Source organism: Pagrus pagrus, assembly GCF_965226575.1.
Source record: "Pagrus pagrus genome assembly, chromosome: 24".
NCBI lineage: Eukaryota > Metazoa > Chordata > Actinopteri > Spariformes > Sparidae > Pagrus > Pagrus pagrus.
The window spans coordinates 17,872,030-17,892,120 of record NC_140206.1 but is presented as its reverse complement, the minus strand read 5'-3'; the positions used below and the strand labels follow the sequence as shown (position 1 = coordinate 17,892,120).

The 20,091-nt window shown below is 41.2% G+C and overlaps 1 protein-coding gene across 1 annotated transcript in view; it reads left to right on the top strand.

Annotated features, from left to right (window-relative positions):
- Window positions 1-20,091, top strand: part of nlgn4xa (neuroligin 4 X-linked a) — a 112,665-nt gene that overhangs the window by 75,696 nt on the left and 16,878 nt on the right. The window contains exon 4 of the mRNA XM_084347020.1: window positions 19,095-19,280. Coding sequence (XP_084203146.1) covers window positions 19,095-19,280 — 186 coding nt within the window. The remainder of the gene's footprint in view (window positions 1-19,094; window positions 19,281-20,091) is intronic.

Sequence of the window (20,091 nt, the reverse complement as noted above, 5' to 3'; positions counted from 1 at the left end):
GCTTTTACTGCACAAATCTGCTAAAACACAGCACTAAGTCTGCAAGACAGCAAATAATAGCAGTGACTACAGGGACATAACGACAATGTGTGTTGGAGCTTCTCCCCCTCCATCACTGTCACCCAGCTGTCCCACACCTGGACGAGCTGTCACTCCAACGGAGATCCCTACTCTCCCTTCCTCTTCCCCCTCCAGCCCCCCCATTACTTCCCTCCATCCCGCCTGTCCTCCCTGCGCTCCTTGCCACAGTCGGTGAATTTGCCGCACACAGGCTTGATACCTGTGACAGCTCTGTCACACATCATACACCCTTGCAATATGTACGCCATCGCTGGCAGAGAAGTCCAAGGAGGGGCCGAGCACAGCTGGGGTCAGAGCGGAAAGCTTGTTAAGCCTCGCTGCCAGGTCCGCTGTCGCTGCCTCCAATTTCCACTTATTTCCTTTTTCGCTGTCTGTCGTGTGCTGAGATGTCAGTGAATCCACACCTCAGTCTGTCCACATATGAAGAGCTCTGCTGTGCAAAAAATATTCTGATCCGGAGAAGTATCAAGACAACTATTGTTAAATACTGTATTATATGTAAAAAGCCTTCAGTCAAACCTTCTCTCGAGGACTAAAAGTTAAAATGGTCAATATGAAGAGGAGTGTTGGTTTCGGCTCGGGCTGAAATCACTTTCAGGGTAAGAAAGCAATTTTTTATGCATTCAGATAAGCTTGTGAAAGAAAGAGAAAGGGGAATTAATATGAATAATAAACAAGGAAGGATGGAATCAAAGAAAGAGAAGGAAAGAAGGAAGGGGAGCAATAAATAAGATGAAGGACGGAGCAACTTTTTTTCTTCCAGTTTTCCATATTAAAGAATGGAAGAGGAGAATCAGGACAGAAAAAGGGATAAAATCAGTGAAATATAAGCATAAAATACGAAGGAAGGAACAAGGGGGGGATTTCTTTCAGAAGAAAGACAGGAAGAAAAGGAGAACAATTGAAAAGAAGGAAATAAAACCAGGAACAGTAGCAAGGGAGAACAAATGAAGAAATGAGCACGAGGAAAGGTGGACAGAAATGAAGACAAGGGAGCAGAGAGGCAAGAAAAGCAGGTGGGAAGGACATCAACTGAAGGACAGAAGACACATTTGAGAGTAAGAGAGAAAGAAAAGTAGGACAAGCAAGAGGGAAAGAGAAGACGGAGCGGCAGAATAGGCAAGAAATCAATAAGGACAGACAGAAGGAAATGATGATATTTTATACATATTATCTTCAGGAAGGACAGACGGAAAGAAGAGAGAAGAGATCAAAAGCGCAAACGTATTACGAAAAGGAAGGAAAGAATGAAAGCAAGAAAGGAGAGACGGGGTGAATGAAGGATAGCAAGGAAGAAAATGATGATGAATAGATGGAAGCAAGAAACCAAGGATAAAGAAATGGAAAGAGAAAATAGAAAGCAGAGGAAAAAAAACACAGGGAAGGACAAGAATAGAAGCAGGAAATCAGGGAAATAGATTGAAAGCGTAAGGGAACAACAGAAAGAAGAAAGAAAAAATATGAGGAAATGAGGAAAGACAGCGGTGAGCAAGGATGAAATTCAGTGGGGTAGGAAAGGAAGAGAAGTAGGAAGAAAACAGAAGATTTACAGAAAGAAAAAATCAAGGGAGAAAAAATCATATCTCATGTTGAGAGGATGCTCAGTCCGAACTGTACCAGTGTACTTGGTTACTGTGTATCTTTGATGTGTGTGCAGTTCTGACTCCGATTTGAATTCTCATTTTTTGCTATCAATTCATTTGCATCCTCATCAAAGAGACTGCTTTACACATCCAAATGCCCACACACATCGGTGCAGCAATAATCAAATCATTAAAATCGCCTCCTCGTCCTTGCACGAGTATCCTCAAGGTTGGCTTTTATCCGCCGGTATGACTAAGTGACTCCTTCACCCTGTTTAAAAAGCCCGTTTCCCGGGGGCCATCATGCTCAGCAACATCTACATGTTTCATTTCGGAAACTTATTCCTCTCCGTGTGCCCTCATTCCGTCCTCTGCCGAATGCAGATCTGCCATGGCTGGCTAGGTTTCGGGAGCAATTTGGAAAACTAAGAGGGGGCTGACATCCCCACTCAACTCAGCCGCATGACGGGAGGGTGGTGAGAGTGGGTGAGTGTTATGGGGGGCAAAGTCAGAGAAAAGACGAAATAATTTGGAGGGGAAGACATTGTGCAGGCCTGTCTTTTTCCTGGACCAGATAGACATGTGGTTGCCCATTTGATTCATCCTCGCTGGCTGTTTAGCGGGAGCTTTGTCAGAGATTCTACATCAGGCCTGTCAGTCTTCTAACAGCCTGTGTGTGAGTGTGTACCGTCACGTGGATGGCCCGCGATGATGAGGCTTTAATGATGTGGGTGTCGAAGCTGCAGCAGACCTGCCTCGGGCCCGCCGTCACGGATGGAAGTTAAGGAGAGGAGGAGGAGAAGGAGGTAGCCCTGACTCGGACTGACATATGGCCGGAGTTTGACGAGTCCGCTGACATTTATGAAGTGACAAACAGTCGGGCGGTCGCAGGCCTCGGGGTCTCGCCATCGCACTCCACACTGGAATGTGACAGACCGAGTTTGCAGTTTGTTTTTCAAGGTGATTCGTCCGGGTTTGTGCTTGTTTACACCGACACTGACCTGTGGATTTTAATACCTCATCCCTTCTGTGTTTGCTCATCGAGGTGAGTTTACCGAACACAATGTGACACAGTGTAAAAAAGCCCAACAACCTGGGTTTAGATTTGATTGGCTCATGTTCCATCTGCAGTAACAACGCTCAGCCTTTACCAAGGTGCCACCAACTATTCCCACTGCGACACTCCTGCTCTCTGCTGCCATGTTCTCACTCAGCTGTCAACATGACTACCTGTATAATCACATTCATTTAAAGCCTTGTTATTGTAAAATGAGACACTGACAATCCAAAAATGTTCTGCATTACATCATGTACTAGAATGAGAGACCGGAATAGTGTTTGTTGGAGTTCAATCAGTGTTACAACAAGATCAGTACCATGATGGTACTCAATCTACCGAGCATTGGTGATACTGGTGAAGTGAGATGTCTGCACAGAGCCCAAAGGATACTAAAAGACAACACCCACCCCAGCCACAGTCTGTTCACCCTGCTGCCATCTGGCAAAAGATACAGAAGTATCTGCTGCCATACCACCAGACTACAGAGCAGCTTCATCCTCAGAACTCATCCTCAACACTTCACTACGAAAAGTTATTATTCTGACATGATTATTATGTATTCATTAATCAGTAGGTCTCAGGTTTTGCTTTTTGGGTGTGTAGCTTAGGGAATTAAAACAGACATTTCATTGCATAACGACAATTGTGACAATTTTGAATTTATAACAGAGTAGGGGTGGAAAAGAGTATCATGAGTCTTTTTTTAATGATTGCTGAATCGATTTTATATAACTAGCACTTTGTCTGTTAGCTCGATGCTATCACATAATAGGAATTCCCAGTAACATTCAAACCGATGTTAACATCGTGACCAAACAGTCCACCACACTGACCAGCAACGGCAACTTCAAAGGGTCAAACCTAGAACTCAAAATTCCCAATGGAGACATTGCGTGCCAGGAGAGGGCAGCACATATTCAGTAAATACCTTTATGTTTTCTATTTTTTGTATCCTCATAGCACTAACTTGAGAGCAGGAACAGCTATATGTAGCACTTCATTAAGTTTTCATTTTAATCATTCTATTGTACATTTTATTTTCCACTTTCTATTTCATTTTTCATATGAAGGATGTTTATTCATAAGCTCACATTTGTGCTTTATGCAGTTTTCAGGGACTCTATTCAGTTAGGCCTAACATCTTATTTTATATTTCACATTATTTTCTTAGGAACAGCTAAATGTAGCAGTCTCCCTCAAAATGTATTTAATTTACCACTTTTATGTGCAGTATAGCAATGATGCTGCTGAAACCAAACTCAGAAAGACTGACTGACATGTGATGAACATTGTTTTTGGAAATAAAGCTCATGATACTGCAGTCTCTTAAAAACTTTTTTTGCCATGGTTAAAATGTAAATACAAAATCACAATGTGAAGTGTCCACTGACTGATAATTATTAGATGCCAAGACATAATTGCAAGTCCTAGCTTTTGTCTCAAAAGCAATGCATTTCCATACGAATCACATGAATTGTCATTTTACAGATTATTGACAGTATTGTTGTTGCTGTCAGCAGTCCCTCATAATAAAATGGCTTCTGTGCTCTTGCAGTAGGTGATGTTTTGAATCTAGACTGTGTCTGTTTAGAAAATATGAGTAAGTTGGGATTTAATTTTAGGCTTTGGGGTTGCTATTAACATTGCTAAATCGCCAAGTAGCAAGTAAAACTCGGCTTCCCCTGGGGCCCCTAATTCTGCCTGTCAACCGGCTTGTGTTAATTGGATTAATGGCAAATTTGTTTTTGAATATGCGCCAGTCAAGTTAAGGGCCTCAAAGCGAGGCCTGCATTAAATGCTGTCTTGTCTACCTGTGTCAAAATTAAAACTAACACAGCATCTAAGGGGGCTCACAGTCAATATTTCCCCTGAGCACCATTAGTCGGTTAATGTAATGGAATATTTACATTTGGAATAAAATCAAAAATTGTTTTCACTAATTGGCCATTAGACCATTTTCTTTTGTTTCTCCACTTATAAGACCTGATAGGCCTTTCTTCTATCTAAATCACGGATGGCATGAGTGAAAATCAAAGTGAAGAAGCCTTGAGAAATATAAACTCATGGATTTTATACTGTGATGGTCAGTCAGTGCCGTGCTGAGACAGCAGTCAGGTAACACAAATGTACTATGAAAAACATTGGCTGTCATTGGCTGCTTGTATTGGTTAAGGGGGATTAATAGCAAAAAGTGCCATCATTACCTGCACAGTTACGACTAATAAGGCATTTCAAGTCGAGTAAAGTCCCATGCTTTATTTACTTACTTTACAATTCCTTGCTTGCTGTAACGGCATCTTTTCCCATTTAAAATGCCTGCAGTGTGCACGGCTGCTTGTGCCCGTGAATTGTTTGTGCAGTTCTGCAAGCTGTGCAAATGTCTCCCCACGGATGTCAAATAGATTCTAATTAGCTCTGCAGAATTTAATGAACATACGCCGGTGGATCACTGGGGTAGAGCCCCGGCTGAATGGATGTGTAACCAATCGCACTTTTCCACAGTCGAGAGGGGTTTGCTGCAGCAGAATGACTCTGGCACATCCCCACTCCCTTTTTTCCCCTCCTATGTCGATGGCTTTCACTCTGCATGTGTATCCCGGGAAGCATTTTGCTGAGGGCGAAGAGGAGTAAGAAGAAAGCTTGTTTTACATATTTTAGTTACATACTTTACATATTTGGTTTCTGTTTTATTTATCTTTGTTGTCCTTGATTTTTTAGTTGGATTTACCTCAATCAAACCCTTTTTAGCTTTAGAAGTTAATCAAACATCACAGTGCAGTGGATAACATTCCACCACCTGGTGTCCTTGGTGAACACACTGTCATCACAGAGAAATGCTTTGAATTCTTATCTACCTGCTCACAGATGAAAGTTAAAATCTCATCCAAAACACTTCTGGAGGTTCCTAGATATTTATCACATCAAAAACAAAAAGGTCTCAGTGTTCTGTTCCATGACTCTGCACTACTTTAAAGGTTGACGTCACCCGAAAAATGTCGTGGTTTCTATGAAAACTAAAGACATTGTCAAGGTTAGAAATAATGATTTTTTTGTCCTTCAAGCTTTTGCTTTCATCAAAGAATTGTCAATTTGCAGCAATTACAGCCTTGGCATTCTAGCTGTGAATGTGTTGAGGTAGTCTAAAGTAATGTCTCTCCACGCTTCCTGAAGCACCTCCCACAAGTTGGATTGGCTTGATAGGCCCTTCTTAAGTACCATACAGTCAAGCTGCTCCCACAACAGCTCAATAGGATTGAGATGTGGAGGCTGTGCTGGTCCTTCAATTATAAGCAGAATACCAGCTGACTACTTCTTCCCTAAATAGTTTGGAGCTATACACAGATAGAGTCAAGCACTCTTCCAGCATCTTTTCATTTGTTCTGTGTCTCATAAACTCTCTTCCACAGTATGTGATGCAAACACCTCAAACTTAGAATTATCAGTCCAAAACACTTCTTTCCAGTCTTCCTGTCCAATGTCTGTGTTCTGCCCATTTTGATATTTTCTTTTTATTGGACAGTCTCAGATATGGCTTTTTCTTTGTTATTCTGCCTAGAAGGCCAGCATCCTGGAGTCGTCCCTCCACCTTTGACATTGAGACTGGATTTTGCGGGTACCAGTTAATGAAGCTGCCAGTTGATCTGTGAGGTGTCTGTTTCTCAAATGAGAGACTCTGATCCGATCTTGTGCTCATGTTCAGTTGTGCACCAGGGCCTCCTACTTCTTTTTCTATTCTGGTTAGAAGAAGTTTGTGCTGGTCTTTGAAAGGAGTTGTTTGTATGAGATCTTCAATTTCTTGGCAATTTCTCGCATGGAATGGCGTTCATTTCGCCGAACGGAAATAGACTGATAAGTTACAGAAAAAAAGGTTATTTTTTGTGTCCGTTTTGAGACTGTAATAAAACCCCCCAAAAATGCCGAAGCTCCTCTACTTAATTAGCCTGAGGAAGGCCGATTATATTGCTTCTTTAATCAGCAACAGTTTTCAGCTGTGTTGACATAATTGCACAAGATCAATTAACCTTTTAACACGACAAACTAGGATTGGCTAACACAAAGTGCCATTGGACCACGGGAGTGATGGCTGCTGAAAATGGACCTCTGTACACCTGTGGAGATATTCCATTAAAAATCAGCCATTTTTCTGATGAATTTAATGTTATTTTAATTGGAAAGTGCTGTTGCTTTAAGAATAAGGACATTTCTTAGTGACCCTAAACTTTTGAGTCATAGTGTACATTATATTTACAGTGCACCTGATATTGAAAAGTACTGAATCTAAGTACAATTTTGTATTTGCACTGTAGTGTTTTCATCTTGATTAAAGGTGTTAATCATCATATTAAACATATAAAGATCAGCTTTGTTAGAGGGAGTAACTACTTCATGGTTTGACATCCCTTCATGATAGTGTGATTATGAGGAGATTTTTTCCAGTGCAGCAGACAACATGAATCAATGGTATAAAAAGGGATTCTGAATTTCTTTTATAATCAGAAAACCACAAAGGTAAAACTAATATTTTTCAACTAAATACGGTGTAAGAATGACTTTTTCCAGATTTTAATAACATATTTCTTGCACATTTATCTTACTGAAATTTAACTGTGAAGATTAAAATCACACATTAAGAAAATATTACTTTGTGATTAACAGATCCCCTCTATGATAAGGCCTCGGGATGTTATTGCTGCATCTACTATTGGATGTGAGCAGTGACCAGCTACTGTGAGTGATTATCCAAATCTTAAATTTGATTTGATTTTATTGGTCACGTCTCGCTGCATTTTTATTTCTTGTCTAAAAAGATAGGCATATTTTCTTTTTTTGGTGGCTCTTTGTGGGTTAGGGTTAAGCAATTTCAAATAAAGATTCCTGTGTTCAACAAAAAAGATTCAGAATCAAAATCGTGACACCCCTGCCAGCGACACCAATTCTGGATTTGAGATTACTGTTCCTGATTCACAGGCAGCCCTCACACCACAAGCCTGTGATTCAGTCACACACCCAATGTACAGACACAGAATACATGCATAGATTTGTGTATCTGTGCCCAAAGCTGGCTCGCCCTAGATCAGCTAATGAACTCACTGCTGTTTCCTTTGATGCTGTGAAACAGTCATCTCTCATTGTCAAAGTAAACAAAGAGGAGAAGACTTGTGCCTCGTTATTGGGAGAGAAGTCACATCGCATCAAAGAGTTTCTCACTAAAAATTAGAAAAACCCAGACACCAGACTTACATTGTTTACCTTCTTCAAAAAACATCTCAAAATAATTAAGCTGGGCAACATCTGTATGCGGCTGGCATTGTATGAACTATTGAGCGAGAACAATTTACAGGATGGAGAATCTGGGCTGATGAGTCAATTCATGCTGCTATTAAAGCTTTTTTCCTCACTCTTTTTTCACCTTTGCTTGTGTGCTATAGTTAACAGCCTATTTATTAGGATCTTAAAACATGACTTGAGGTGACCTTCCTCACATCAAAACCCACAGAAATGTTGAACCCATCAGTGTTTTTGTGACAATCACAAGGCATGATTATAATACTGCAAATGTCACCAACTTTCATTGTTGTCAAAACGCCATTAATGAAGTTCACAGAGACATCCTTTTCCACTGATTTAGAGAGCCAACGCATCGCTATTAAAACACAGAGAACATGTCTATGAGACCATGTAAGGTTAGCTAGTTGGCTTTATCACCTTAACTCTAAAGTTACAATTATGAATGGTGTATTCGAGCATGTTATCGCTCTCAACTCGTCAAATACGGCAGCTTGGTGAGTGAACTTAAGCTTCAAACTATAGTTCTACAAACCCCTGGAGTGTCAGTTTTGCACATGGTCCACAGTCAAGTTAGCAATCATATGTAACATGCAACGTCTGGTTAGTATTTCAAAATAATGCTTGCCGACAAACAGTTCACGTTATGACATATTATGACTTTTGAATTGTTATTGATGTTGTCAAATGGTTTGGTTAGCTTTAGGCACCAAAACTACTTTGTTAGTTTTAGACAAAGATCATACTTTGAGTGAACATAACTACATTCAGTCACATAACTTCAATTAAGTAATCAGACAAATGGTCACAAACAGTAGGCGAACTCCGCTCCCTGCAGGTCAAGTCCACTGTTTGATCCATGCAACCACCTCGACCATCCCCCCACTACTGCACTATAGGGGTGCTTCAAGAAGTGACGCGTGAGGGGTAACCACAGCGTCAAACGTAGAAGAGCAGGGCCACTAACCAGGCTGCTGTATTTGATGCATTGGGGTTGAGAACTGGCTGTGTGTTCTAAAGGCTGTTTCTTTGAAACAGCACTGATCATTGCAGAAAAGCCAAATTGAAACAGGAATTTCTCAGTTCTTTTCCAGAAGTCAAAATCACATTTGCATTTTTACTAACACAGATAATAAAAATCAACCCAAAAATGTCCATCCCAAGACAGCAATGTCATACAGTGGAAAGAGTACTTTGAAGGCTTATGAAACCCACAAAATTGTCCTCTATGGAGGAGACAGAATCTTTGATCAGATCACAATGGATTCAACTTCTCATACCAAGTGCTGTAGTGGAAGCTCATTTAACTTGGAACATGGTTAGCGCATCCCAAGAATACCTTTCACTTCTTTAGATAGACCGATAACAGAAATGCTCAATGAGAGAATGAACAGCTAGACAAGTAGGGATATCAGTACATCTGTCTGTAGTACATCATAGACATGTAGTCTATCATTTTCTTAACATGCCTTTCTGAGGCTGCAGAGTACATTGTTATACAGTAGAATCCAAAGATCGTGCCTCCAGTGAATGTGCAGTGATTTCTGTGTGTTTTCACCTCCCAGCATTTAGCTGTGTGCGCTACATCACTAACACCAGAAGTAAGTAACAGTACACAATATGGAAAAAGTTAAAATAGTCCCATTAAACTGGTAATTAGCTGCATAATAAAGTCACAGCGAGACAAAAGTGCAGAGCATGTGTTGTTGAACATGATTGATGGCATTAGTCAAGGCAGCACTGTGTCTCTCAGCACTTTATAATGGATTTTGTTGGGAGGTAAGAGAGAGCCTGTTGTACTGTAGCAGTGTCTCAGAGGCAAATACATCCCAGGTTTTTTTCACAGGCGTTAATGATGATAGAAAAAAAAATGACACTGGTGTCATCCTCTAAAATACCCTCAAATACATGTAGTCTGTGGAGACAGGACGTAGCCTAGCCAACCACAGCTAATCTGCAGCTTAAGTGAAAAAAAGAGAGGTTGTAGACGAATGTCCACATTTGTCTTTTCCAGTCATTATCATAATGTCATTCTTGGTGTGACTCATTGCTCTGCTGTCATCCAAACTCTGCCACATGATGTGACCCTCAGATGCATCGGCGTGGGCTGACGTGCTCTGACAGCTGTGGTGAGGTTGTTTCGCTGCTGTACTGTCAGTCAGAGGAGGTTATGTTTAACACCAGGCATGCCCCTTGTGGGCTTAATGCTTTAGCCTAATTACAGACATCAGCCGCAAGAAAAAGCCCGACTTTAATTGTCTTCTTTTCACCTTCCCCCGTCCCCGTCTGACCCGGTCTGGTGGACGACTTCATATCTGACAGACAGGAGGCTTGAACGTGGCTGAGGCTGAGCGGAGCTGACCTTGCTGGGCTTATCCCAAACTATTCCCATCCCATCATTCCCTTTGATAATTAACATTTAATCTGGGAGCCGCCGCAGAGATTATCTTCTGGACAGAGAGCACAATTAAGAACCATTACCGTCACGATGTCAGTTTGCCAATGCCTCTCCATAGGATAGAATGATAAAGGACCGCTACTGTTTTCTATCCTGCGCTCGTAAAATAATAGATTGCATTCAAATTCGATTTTTCCTTTTTGTGCAATTCATTTGCCACTCACTGTTAGTGTGGATTCACAGAATGTTAGATGTATTTTTTTGTCCTTTACACATACAGTATCTCAATGATCCGAATCTTGCAGCTAATTTCAGAATGTCACTGAAGAGAAATCTTAGACAGCCCGCTTACACTTAGCCACTCACAGTAATGTGTCTGTCACCGATCCTATTGAAGTATAAATGCAACAAAGTGGCAGAGGTGGATTGAAATCCAGCTTGAAAGGTCGTTTGAGATGATTGCCAGATGTTTCAAAGATGTGAAGGGATGCTCATCTCAAAGATTCATATGCAGTCTTCGCTCAAGTGAAACTACATCAGTAAGCGGTCTAGTTGAAGTACTCTCTGTAGAATGTGCCTGCTGTGATAATGGTAGCTGAAATAATACAGATATTATTCATTGTTCTTACTGTCACCAGCACCATATTTACAGATAATTTGCTGCTTTCATAGTTGTTTTTTTTAAATAGCGACGCGATCTGATCACAACACACAGCGTGGTTAAAGGAACAGCTAAAAGGGTGGGCGTGCACCTTGTCTGAAGTGGGTGCACAAGCTCAGCGGCACTTTGAGAATGTGAATAACGTCAATTTGGGATCTCAGGGCTTCTGGAGACTTGGATTACGCCGGGCGAGCTGTATGAAGCCGTCTTTGGCTGAGCTGGGTTTGAGTAGATCATTTTTATTTTCATTTCTTGATTGCTGATCCTTTCAGAGGAAATGACATGATTTGGAAGAGGCTTACATATCGATTCAAGTTTTTCTCTCTCAATACTGATGAAGATAATTTAATTAGTTCTCTTTCATTTAATTGAATGCAGACATCTCTAGTCCAGTCTGCATTGGAGGAACAGATGTTGACATAGTGCAATCATACAAATACCTGGGTGTGGTGCTGGACAATAAACTGGAGTGGTCTACAAATACGGAGGCAGTCTACAAGAAGGGCCTGAGCTGGCTTTACTTCCTGAGGAGGCTCAGGTCCTTTAATGTCTGCAACCAGATGCTCCAGATGTTCTATCAGTCTGTTGTTGCGAGCACCATCTTCTTCTCTGTGGTGTCCTGGGGGGCGGGCATCAAAGCGAAGGACGCCAACAGACTGAACAAACTCAAAGAAGGCAGGGTCTGTTGTTGGCTCTAAGCTCGTCTCCCTGGAGGAGGTGGTGGAGGACAGGATGCTGGCAAAACTGCTGGCTATCATGGACAATGTCTCTCACCTCCTCCACAAAACTCTGGACAAGCTAAGAGCAGCTTCAGCAACAGACTCATTCAACCTGCTGCCTAAAGGAACGGCACAGGGAATCATTCCTACCTGCTGATTCAGACTTTATAAAACCACTTGGTTAGGGTTAGGAAAACATCACGTTTTGGCTTAAAATATCTGTTCTGGCTGCCACAAACACAGCGCCCCCTCCACCTACTGACAAGTCAGGTAAAAAACTTGCACTGTGAATGTGATATGACACGTTTTGTAGACGTACCAATAGGACGCGTACAGATTTTAATTAATCTGTGGTTTGCAGAAACGTTAACTGCCAACATTTTACCCTGGTGACTGGGCTGCTCTAGAAAACTCAGCAACTCTCATATGCATTTTTGATTTTGGGGTGAACTGTCACTTTAAGTGCACACACTGTAATATTGTAGTGTTCACTGCTGAATCATTACACTTACCATACCAAATGTAACTATGATATATCGATCCAACAACAAAGCCCAACAAGCTTCTTCAGAGTTCAGACGAGGAAATAAAACCAGACATTTCTTCATTTCCAGGCTGAGTGATGTAATGCAATTGAACACATGCATTAACTCGTATTGCTCTCTGGTCTGTGAACATTTTGTGCCCAAAGCTCGAACACTTGGCATTCAGCCGGGTCACCGTCTGTCCGCAGAGCTGCAGTGCCATTTCACTCTGTGTCATTTTCGTCACTCACGCTGCTCTGTTGTCATCTGATGCTGCTACTTTTTAGCATTAGACTCTGTAGAATAGCATGCTGTGGCATTTAGATAACACCCTGATGGTATTTCCAGGACTTGGCAAAAATTCATTTTTAAATTTCAACTCAGATGTTTTGTGCAGATTAAGTCACGTCGGCTGCTCCAAACGCACCTGAGTGACTGTGCTCGTATTTGGCTCTGGAAACACATTTCCGTTGTCAGGTGACGATCTATCATGGTTTCAAAATGCCAACATTTCATCGACTTGTTCAGTTCAACCACATGGATTTTGTCGTGAGGGTTTGGAGCTCTGTCCCTGTGACGATACTGATGTTGTCATTGCTGTTCCATTCCTGTCTTTTAGAAATTACTTACTATATAGAACTATTTCTTTCCTGCTACAAAGCATAACTGTTGCCGGAATTATGTTCACAGACAATTTGTTTTTTTGTTTGTTTTCCAAATGAAGGAAGTTCTAATTGCACCCCACTTAACTTGTAGGAAGGTGGTCAGAATGGACGGTGGCGGTAAAAAGTGCAAGCCTCTGACAAGAGTCCTACTGAAGCACTTGCGGCTAAGAAGAGGTTGTGGTCTTGTTTTTTTTCTTGTAAATAAAAGAAAGAATGTTGTGTTTACTTTTACTTTCTTGACTTCCAAAGGGGGGCATGACCTTGAAAAGTTTGCGAACCACTGCCATAATGCACCTAACAGCATGTTTTGACATGCCCAAACCTAGAAAACTTCTTGAAAGAAACAAAAAAGTATTATTTTTTTGGACGGTGCTTCACTTGAAATAGCTAGAAATCGATCAGTGCTGTCACTCATTATACCTCCCGCCTCAGTGCTGCTCAAATCCTGCGGCTGTGACCACTCTGTGCTTTGTCATAACTGACCTAAATTAAGCTCCGAGGCCCTGTCAAAGTAGCCTTAATACAAATGTGAGGGATTAATGCTTTCCCCTCTGAGCGGTGGGAGCGCTGCTGATGATGAAGGGTTTCCTCTGTGCTCAGTGAGAGATCACAGTGTCACTGGCAGCATAGCAAAAAACCTTACGTAAAAAAAAAAAAGAAAATCAAACAAGCAAGCAAACAAACTCTCCATCAGATATTGGCCAAAAATATAACAGCTTTTATGTCTTCTGTCCTCAGCTTTTCAAATTTTTTTGATCCAGACTTACGTTTTATCAGCTGAAATAATCATTTGCGATCTTATTAAAGGTCCGCATATCAATCAAACAGACTTTACACAGTAAAGTAACACAAAGTGCTTTGTATGCGGTCACCTAACTTCCTCCTTCCAACAAGAAATGTAAAATAAGCTGCTGCACATTGACCTCAGGCTGTAAACACAGTTTTGTCACCAGTGTATATAACACAACAGGCAGTCCAGTTTAGGATGCTACAGGGCGTGGACCTGGATTTGTTTGATTCTTGTAGCATGAGCATATCACACAGAAGCATATATGAACAGACACTGGTTGGATTACTGGTCACTGCTGGGTGAATCTTTGATAGCACAGCACAGATTTGCACACAGTCCTGACTGATTTCTCTTATCAAGTAAACAAGCCTGGAGAAAATCTGAAAACCTCGTAGTAGAGAGGCAACACTAAGATGTCCATCATGTTGTCACATCTAGTCACCAGTGGTCAGCTAAGGATATTCTATTAACTCGTCAGTGCCAGCATGAGCCATTCTGCATTCACCAACCATTTCTCTCACTCTCTTGGTTTTAATCAGGAAGGAATTCCAGCAGTTTGTATGGCTCTAGGGCTATATACTTTATTATGGCCTATTTGGCTATATGTGGGGGATACAAAGATATAATTGAACCAGATATAGGGCATCCTATCCTGCCACCTCTCTAGCTTCAATCAGTGTTGATTGCCCCTTTACCACAACAGACAGATTGTCTCTCTGTCTGCTCATCTAATAAATGAGGAACTTGACTCTCCACTTTCCTATAACAGATTTTGAAGGTGTGGTAAATCAGTGACAATCAGATGATACTCATGATAATTAAACATTTTTTTTTTAGCAGATTCTGTTATGTCATCTAGTTATATCATTTTGAGCTTTATTTTGCTGCTTGCAAGTATCTTGAGTTGATGTTGAATATTGTGCGTATGTATGTCATCATGCCGTTGTTGTTTGCCCAGAAAGCATCTGGTCTAATACACGCTTGTATTGGGTTCAACTCAACTCAAGTGTGTACAATTAGACTACTTCCAGATACCCTGAGGAAAGCAAGTGTGCACAATATTTATTTCAACCTTTGCACTTTGCACCATTTTTTATGCCACACCACACCTGTGGCACATATTTTGCTCTTTCATTATTAAAGCGGCTGTATGCATTAATTTCATATTAAGCGTTGAATAGCTCTGTATTCCAACAGTAATCACTGTTAAAGACTGTTTGTTCAGTAACCTTTCTCTACTCTCCACGCTCGTGCAGAAGAAGGGTGAGGACCGACACAGACCAGCAGGACAAGCTACTTTACAGCCCTAAATCCTGGAAAACCAGATTTTAAGTAGCCTGTGTGGCGATGATAACAACAATATGATATACATGAAAAATATTAACAGTATTCAGCTGCTGTCAATTAAACCGACAGCTGCCAAGACGTCCCACTCTGTGGTTCTTAATAGAAAAGAAAAAAGGGCAAACAGCCCACTGAGCTGATGTTTGGCCAATTTACAGAATAAATGGTCATTAGCTTCATGCGTGAAACAAATGGTCACAGGCTTAACTTTACATTTTTACAGAAGAGTTATTATCTTCAGTCCTACCAACAAAAAAATCCCATCTCTGTACAATTAAACTCTTTGATTCAGAAATCAAAGACACCTTAAAAAAAGATCTCATGTCTTTTTTGATGCTGTCCATAGGTGGTAGGCTTCGTTACGTATGCAGTCTATTTTCAGGACCTTTGAAATGAAGCTTTGACTAATCTTCACACATCCTCGGGAGCTCCTGTAGGCATGCCTCGCTCCTCGGCTCCTTCGCAGTGAGGGATGACAGGAGACAGAGAAAAGGGGTAACAGAAGAGAAATGAGAAAGACTGGAGGACGTGTGTGTGTGTGTGTGTGTGTGTGTGTGTGTGTGTGTGTGTGTGTGTGTGTGTTTGTGTGTGTGTGTGCGTGTGTGTCTGGGGGGGAGAAGTTGAGAGGGGAGAGCAGCGACAGACCTGCGGTCATCCTACAGGGTGTATGAGGCTGCCAAAGGCCTTGTAATCCTCCCCCACCCCTGCCCTCCTTCCCTCTCTATCATCCCCACCACCTCACCATGACAAACCGGATCTGCTCTCTATCAAAGAGCCACAGGCTACCTCTCCTATTTTTCCTCCTTTCTTACCCAGCGGTCCTCATCCCATTTGTCATTTACACTGCCTCGGTCTTGGTCAGCTCGCAGGGACAGGCTGTCACTGCCAGGCTTGGCCGCCGAGCTCATAGGCCTGGCAAGGAGGAGCCACCAGTTCCCCCAGTGGCAGCATTTAGAAAGCCACTTAATGGGTTTAGGCGCATTTGCTAATTTGTAAACAAGTTTCGGATGTGGAGCTCCCTGCCAGGCCGGTTGGTCTGGCACTTGACTTGCAGACCATTTCTGGTGGAGTGAGATCAAATTCAAAGGCTTTTTCATACTTGACTATTTGTGTTTTGGCTCTTGAGGCAGTAGAATTCAATGCTGAATGGCTTACTGACAGTCTAAGTAATGATTAATTATGCTGGGATCATTGGAGGCGGATTCAGAGGATTTTCAATGCAGAAAAGAAGACACTTATGGGGGATACAGTAAATAGTCGCTCTTTTGGCTTATTTCGCTGTGCAGATGAGCAGCACACACACCTCATTCACACATTTCCTGCCTCTAAAGAGAGCCAACACTGTGTCCACACAGGAGGTGTAGCATCAGCTCCAGTGCTCCGTCTGTGGCTACACAGGATGCATTGAGGCACGGTATTGAAGTGCAGGTCTCCCACGATTTGGCAGCGCTTTGAGCCCAACACACAATCACTGGCGTTACGCGTGTAAAACTGAAGAAAACAGACACGAAGCGTAAAAATACGCTTCGGAACGCAAAACCTCAGCTATTACACAGTCTATGTGGGCAGCTGGACTGATTAAAATAGAGGCACATCTGTTCTGTCAGATGTGTGCGAGACGGATGACTTAAAAACGCGGCTAAAATGAATCTTATATAGACACAGTGTAATGCTCGCAGGTTGGTTTGTGTTGAGCACAGTTTACATAATCACCTCTGCGCAGGCAGTTGTTTTCTCACGCTGCCTTCATGCTGGCACATGGCTAAATATTCTGTATGATCAAATTTTCATTTTGTCAATATGGGGGGTGGACTGAATATCTCAGGATGTTCCTGTGTCCCTTAAGCAATTAACAGACTCTGCATTCATTACACTTAACATTCTCATACAAGGGTGGTATTATTGTCCATTCAAATACACTGTAAAACAAAATTATTGATATTTTTATAGACTTTTATTTGTATTTTTGAAAAACACAACTGTATCCATAAAATTACAAAAAAGACTGGTAACTGGCATGTCCAATATGAATTAATATGATACATATGTTACTGTAAATAGAAAAATAGCAATTTGCTTTTTCCGCATTAAAAATTGCAAATTTATCACAATTCCACAAATGTTTGTTTGTTTGTTTATTTATTTATTTACTTATTAATTAATCTGTTTAAGTTTAATACACTTTTCAGTAAAAGAAGGACCGGTTCTGTTGTTTTACATTGATTTATTTGTTCATTGACATATGTAATTATGTCAAATAAATGTGTTTTCATCAACTTTTCAGCAATGTATTAAACACATGTGACATTGCTCCACCATTACAATTAGCTTTGGTGCGCTGCAGACAGTGCATGAGTAATGGAGTCATACAATGTGCTTAGCAGTTTGCAGTTTTATGTTCCCGGCTAATATCGGTGTGTTGCTTGATAACACAGTCACTAATACTGATGTGTCTGTGATAGGCCGACACTGGCTGATAATGTCAAGGTCAAAGTCAAGCAATAGTGCATTGTTGCAATTTCTAAGTCTCATTACGAGCTGTAGAACAACATGTTGATGTATCTACTTCCTTCAAGGAGGACGTCTGTTGGTAGTTTGATTAGTTGGTTGGTTGGTTTGTTAGCAGTTTGTCAGATGCCACATTACCTTTTGGTTTAGATCCTGGAATTATTTTCTCACTTCCTTTAACATTGAGAGTTTGAGCATTCGTTTGTCGTTTATGGGGAATTTTCAGGGAATAATGCATAGACCTTGATGAAATATGAGGGTTAGGGTTATGAATATTTATGTGACTGGTAACTATGAGTGAGTGCAGGGGGCTCCTAGTTTAAAATGTAAACCAAATGTTTAATGGCTGGCATGTTCTGGTTTTATGGTATTTTGATGAAGAGGTTTTGATTAAGTATTAAGAAAATTAGATTTTTAACAGTGATCGATCATAGTTGAAGGTTATTTCATTGTTTTTATAAGGGATATTTTACAGGATTTCTTGGCACCCTTGCTGCCAGGATATTACAGTTTTATTTTACGTCTTATTTTTTAAAGTGTTCCGTTCAAGCAGACTTTGGCTGCCCGAGCAGAGCTCCTCCTTTTCTTATACAAGCAGGATATAATTTCACTCAGCATTTCCTCCTTTTACACGTATTCTGTATTAGTCGGTTGTGTTTTAGTATTTTACTATTATGGCACTGTAATTTTGAGCGTTAGCACAAGAATTTCCTTCAGGATTAATGAAGTTCTATCTTATCTTATCTTACCTAAAACACTGGACAACATAGTTTTAAACAGGAGGAAATGCATCTGTTGAGGACTATTTTCAGACGCTGACTAATCCACATTTTGGTACTCGAGTGAGCATTTCTGACAACAGGACGGTGTATACGGGATTGAGTCAAAATAAACTAGAGTGTGCGATGTGCGTGTTCATGGTAATGAAGGAACATGTCATCCAGTGAAACAATGTGGCTCATTGATGTGTTCTTTTTAGTTCAAACAGGCAACAGTGGAGCTCTATGGTACAGAGGACGTCAGGCTTTGGATACACACACAATACTTGTTAACACAGCACATGGCATTTGGGTTTTCAAACAGGCTTCAGCTGTTTATTATTAAAAAGAGTCGGATACACTTCTATCGGAGCTCTTCACTGGTCAGGCCTCACCCAAAAAACTCAGTAAAAACTAACTAAGCACAACTCTGATGTGATAATAAAGCTATTATTCACAAAGTACAGCCTGCTATTTTCATTATCTACTGAAGACCAGCCGGATAAATTCTGATTCCTTTCTTAATATTGCCAATTTAACTCACTCAAACAAGTGAGGGCTTTGAGATGAGATTAAAAAAAATAATGGATGCTGCACTTCACTTCTAAAATACAAAGAGTGCATATGTTCTGAACTCTCAGTCTGGATTACATCAATGCCAGAAACCTTCCTGAAAGTTGAGATCTGTTTTTCTCCTGTTTGTTTTCATCAATCCAGGGTTTCTAAGCACAGGAGACCAGGCAGCCAAGGGCAACTACGGCCTGCTGGATCAAATTCAGGCTCTCAGGTGGATCAAAGAAAACATCCAAGCCTTCAAAGGAGACCCGAAGAGAGTGACCATTTTTGGCTCTGGCGCTGGAGCATCGTGCGTCAGCCTACTCACCCTCTCGCATTACTCAGAAGGTATGTCTACTCGCTCGCAGGCATGCATAACCACAACAGAGATATATATGCACAGACAAAGGGCCTTTCATCACATTGTCGTTATTGCTATATATGTGCATGCTCCTTACGCTATCATACATTAAGAATGTTCACAGTGAAGAGCCTTGTTTTTGTTTCACACACATATATAAAGGGCAACATTAAAACAACATTTAGAATGTTCTCTGTGGACTGATTCACATATTCAGGCATTTGACAGTGTTTTTACAGGTTAAATATATGAGATCTATAATATTAGTCTTGCTGCAAACAACTGTTCGCCTTGTAGAGATAAAGGTGAGTAATGGTGTCCTGAGCAGAACATGACGTCACACTCCCTCTGTGTGTGTTGTAATCTGAGCTTCTTGACCATGTGTGCACGTTAAATCAAATCAAATCAATTTTATTTATGTTGCATAACCCACAATTTCGTTGCCTCAGTGGGCTTTACAATCTGTACAAGAAACAACGTCATCCGTCCTCAGAACCTTGATTTGAAAGAGGAAAATGCACCATAATAGAAAAATAAACCCTTGTAACAGGGGAAAAAGGATGGAAGAAACCTCAGGAAGAGCCACAGAGGACGACCAGACATGCAATAGATGCCACGTGGACAGAACAAAACAACAAAATCACAGAGGTTACAGATTTCAATGACAGAATATCTGATACAAGTAAATTATATTAGAATACAAGTGAAGAATATGGATCAGGAGGACGACTGAGCAGGCCGTCACACGAGCCACATGACCTCCTCTCCACCATGGTGACCTGGAAGAGGACAGGCCAC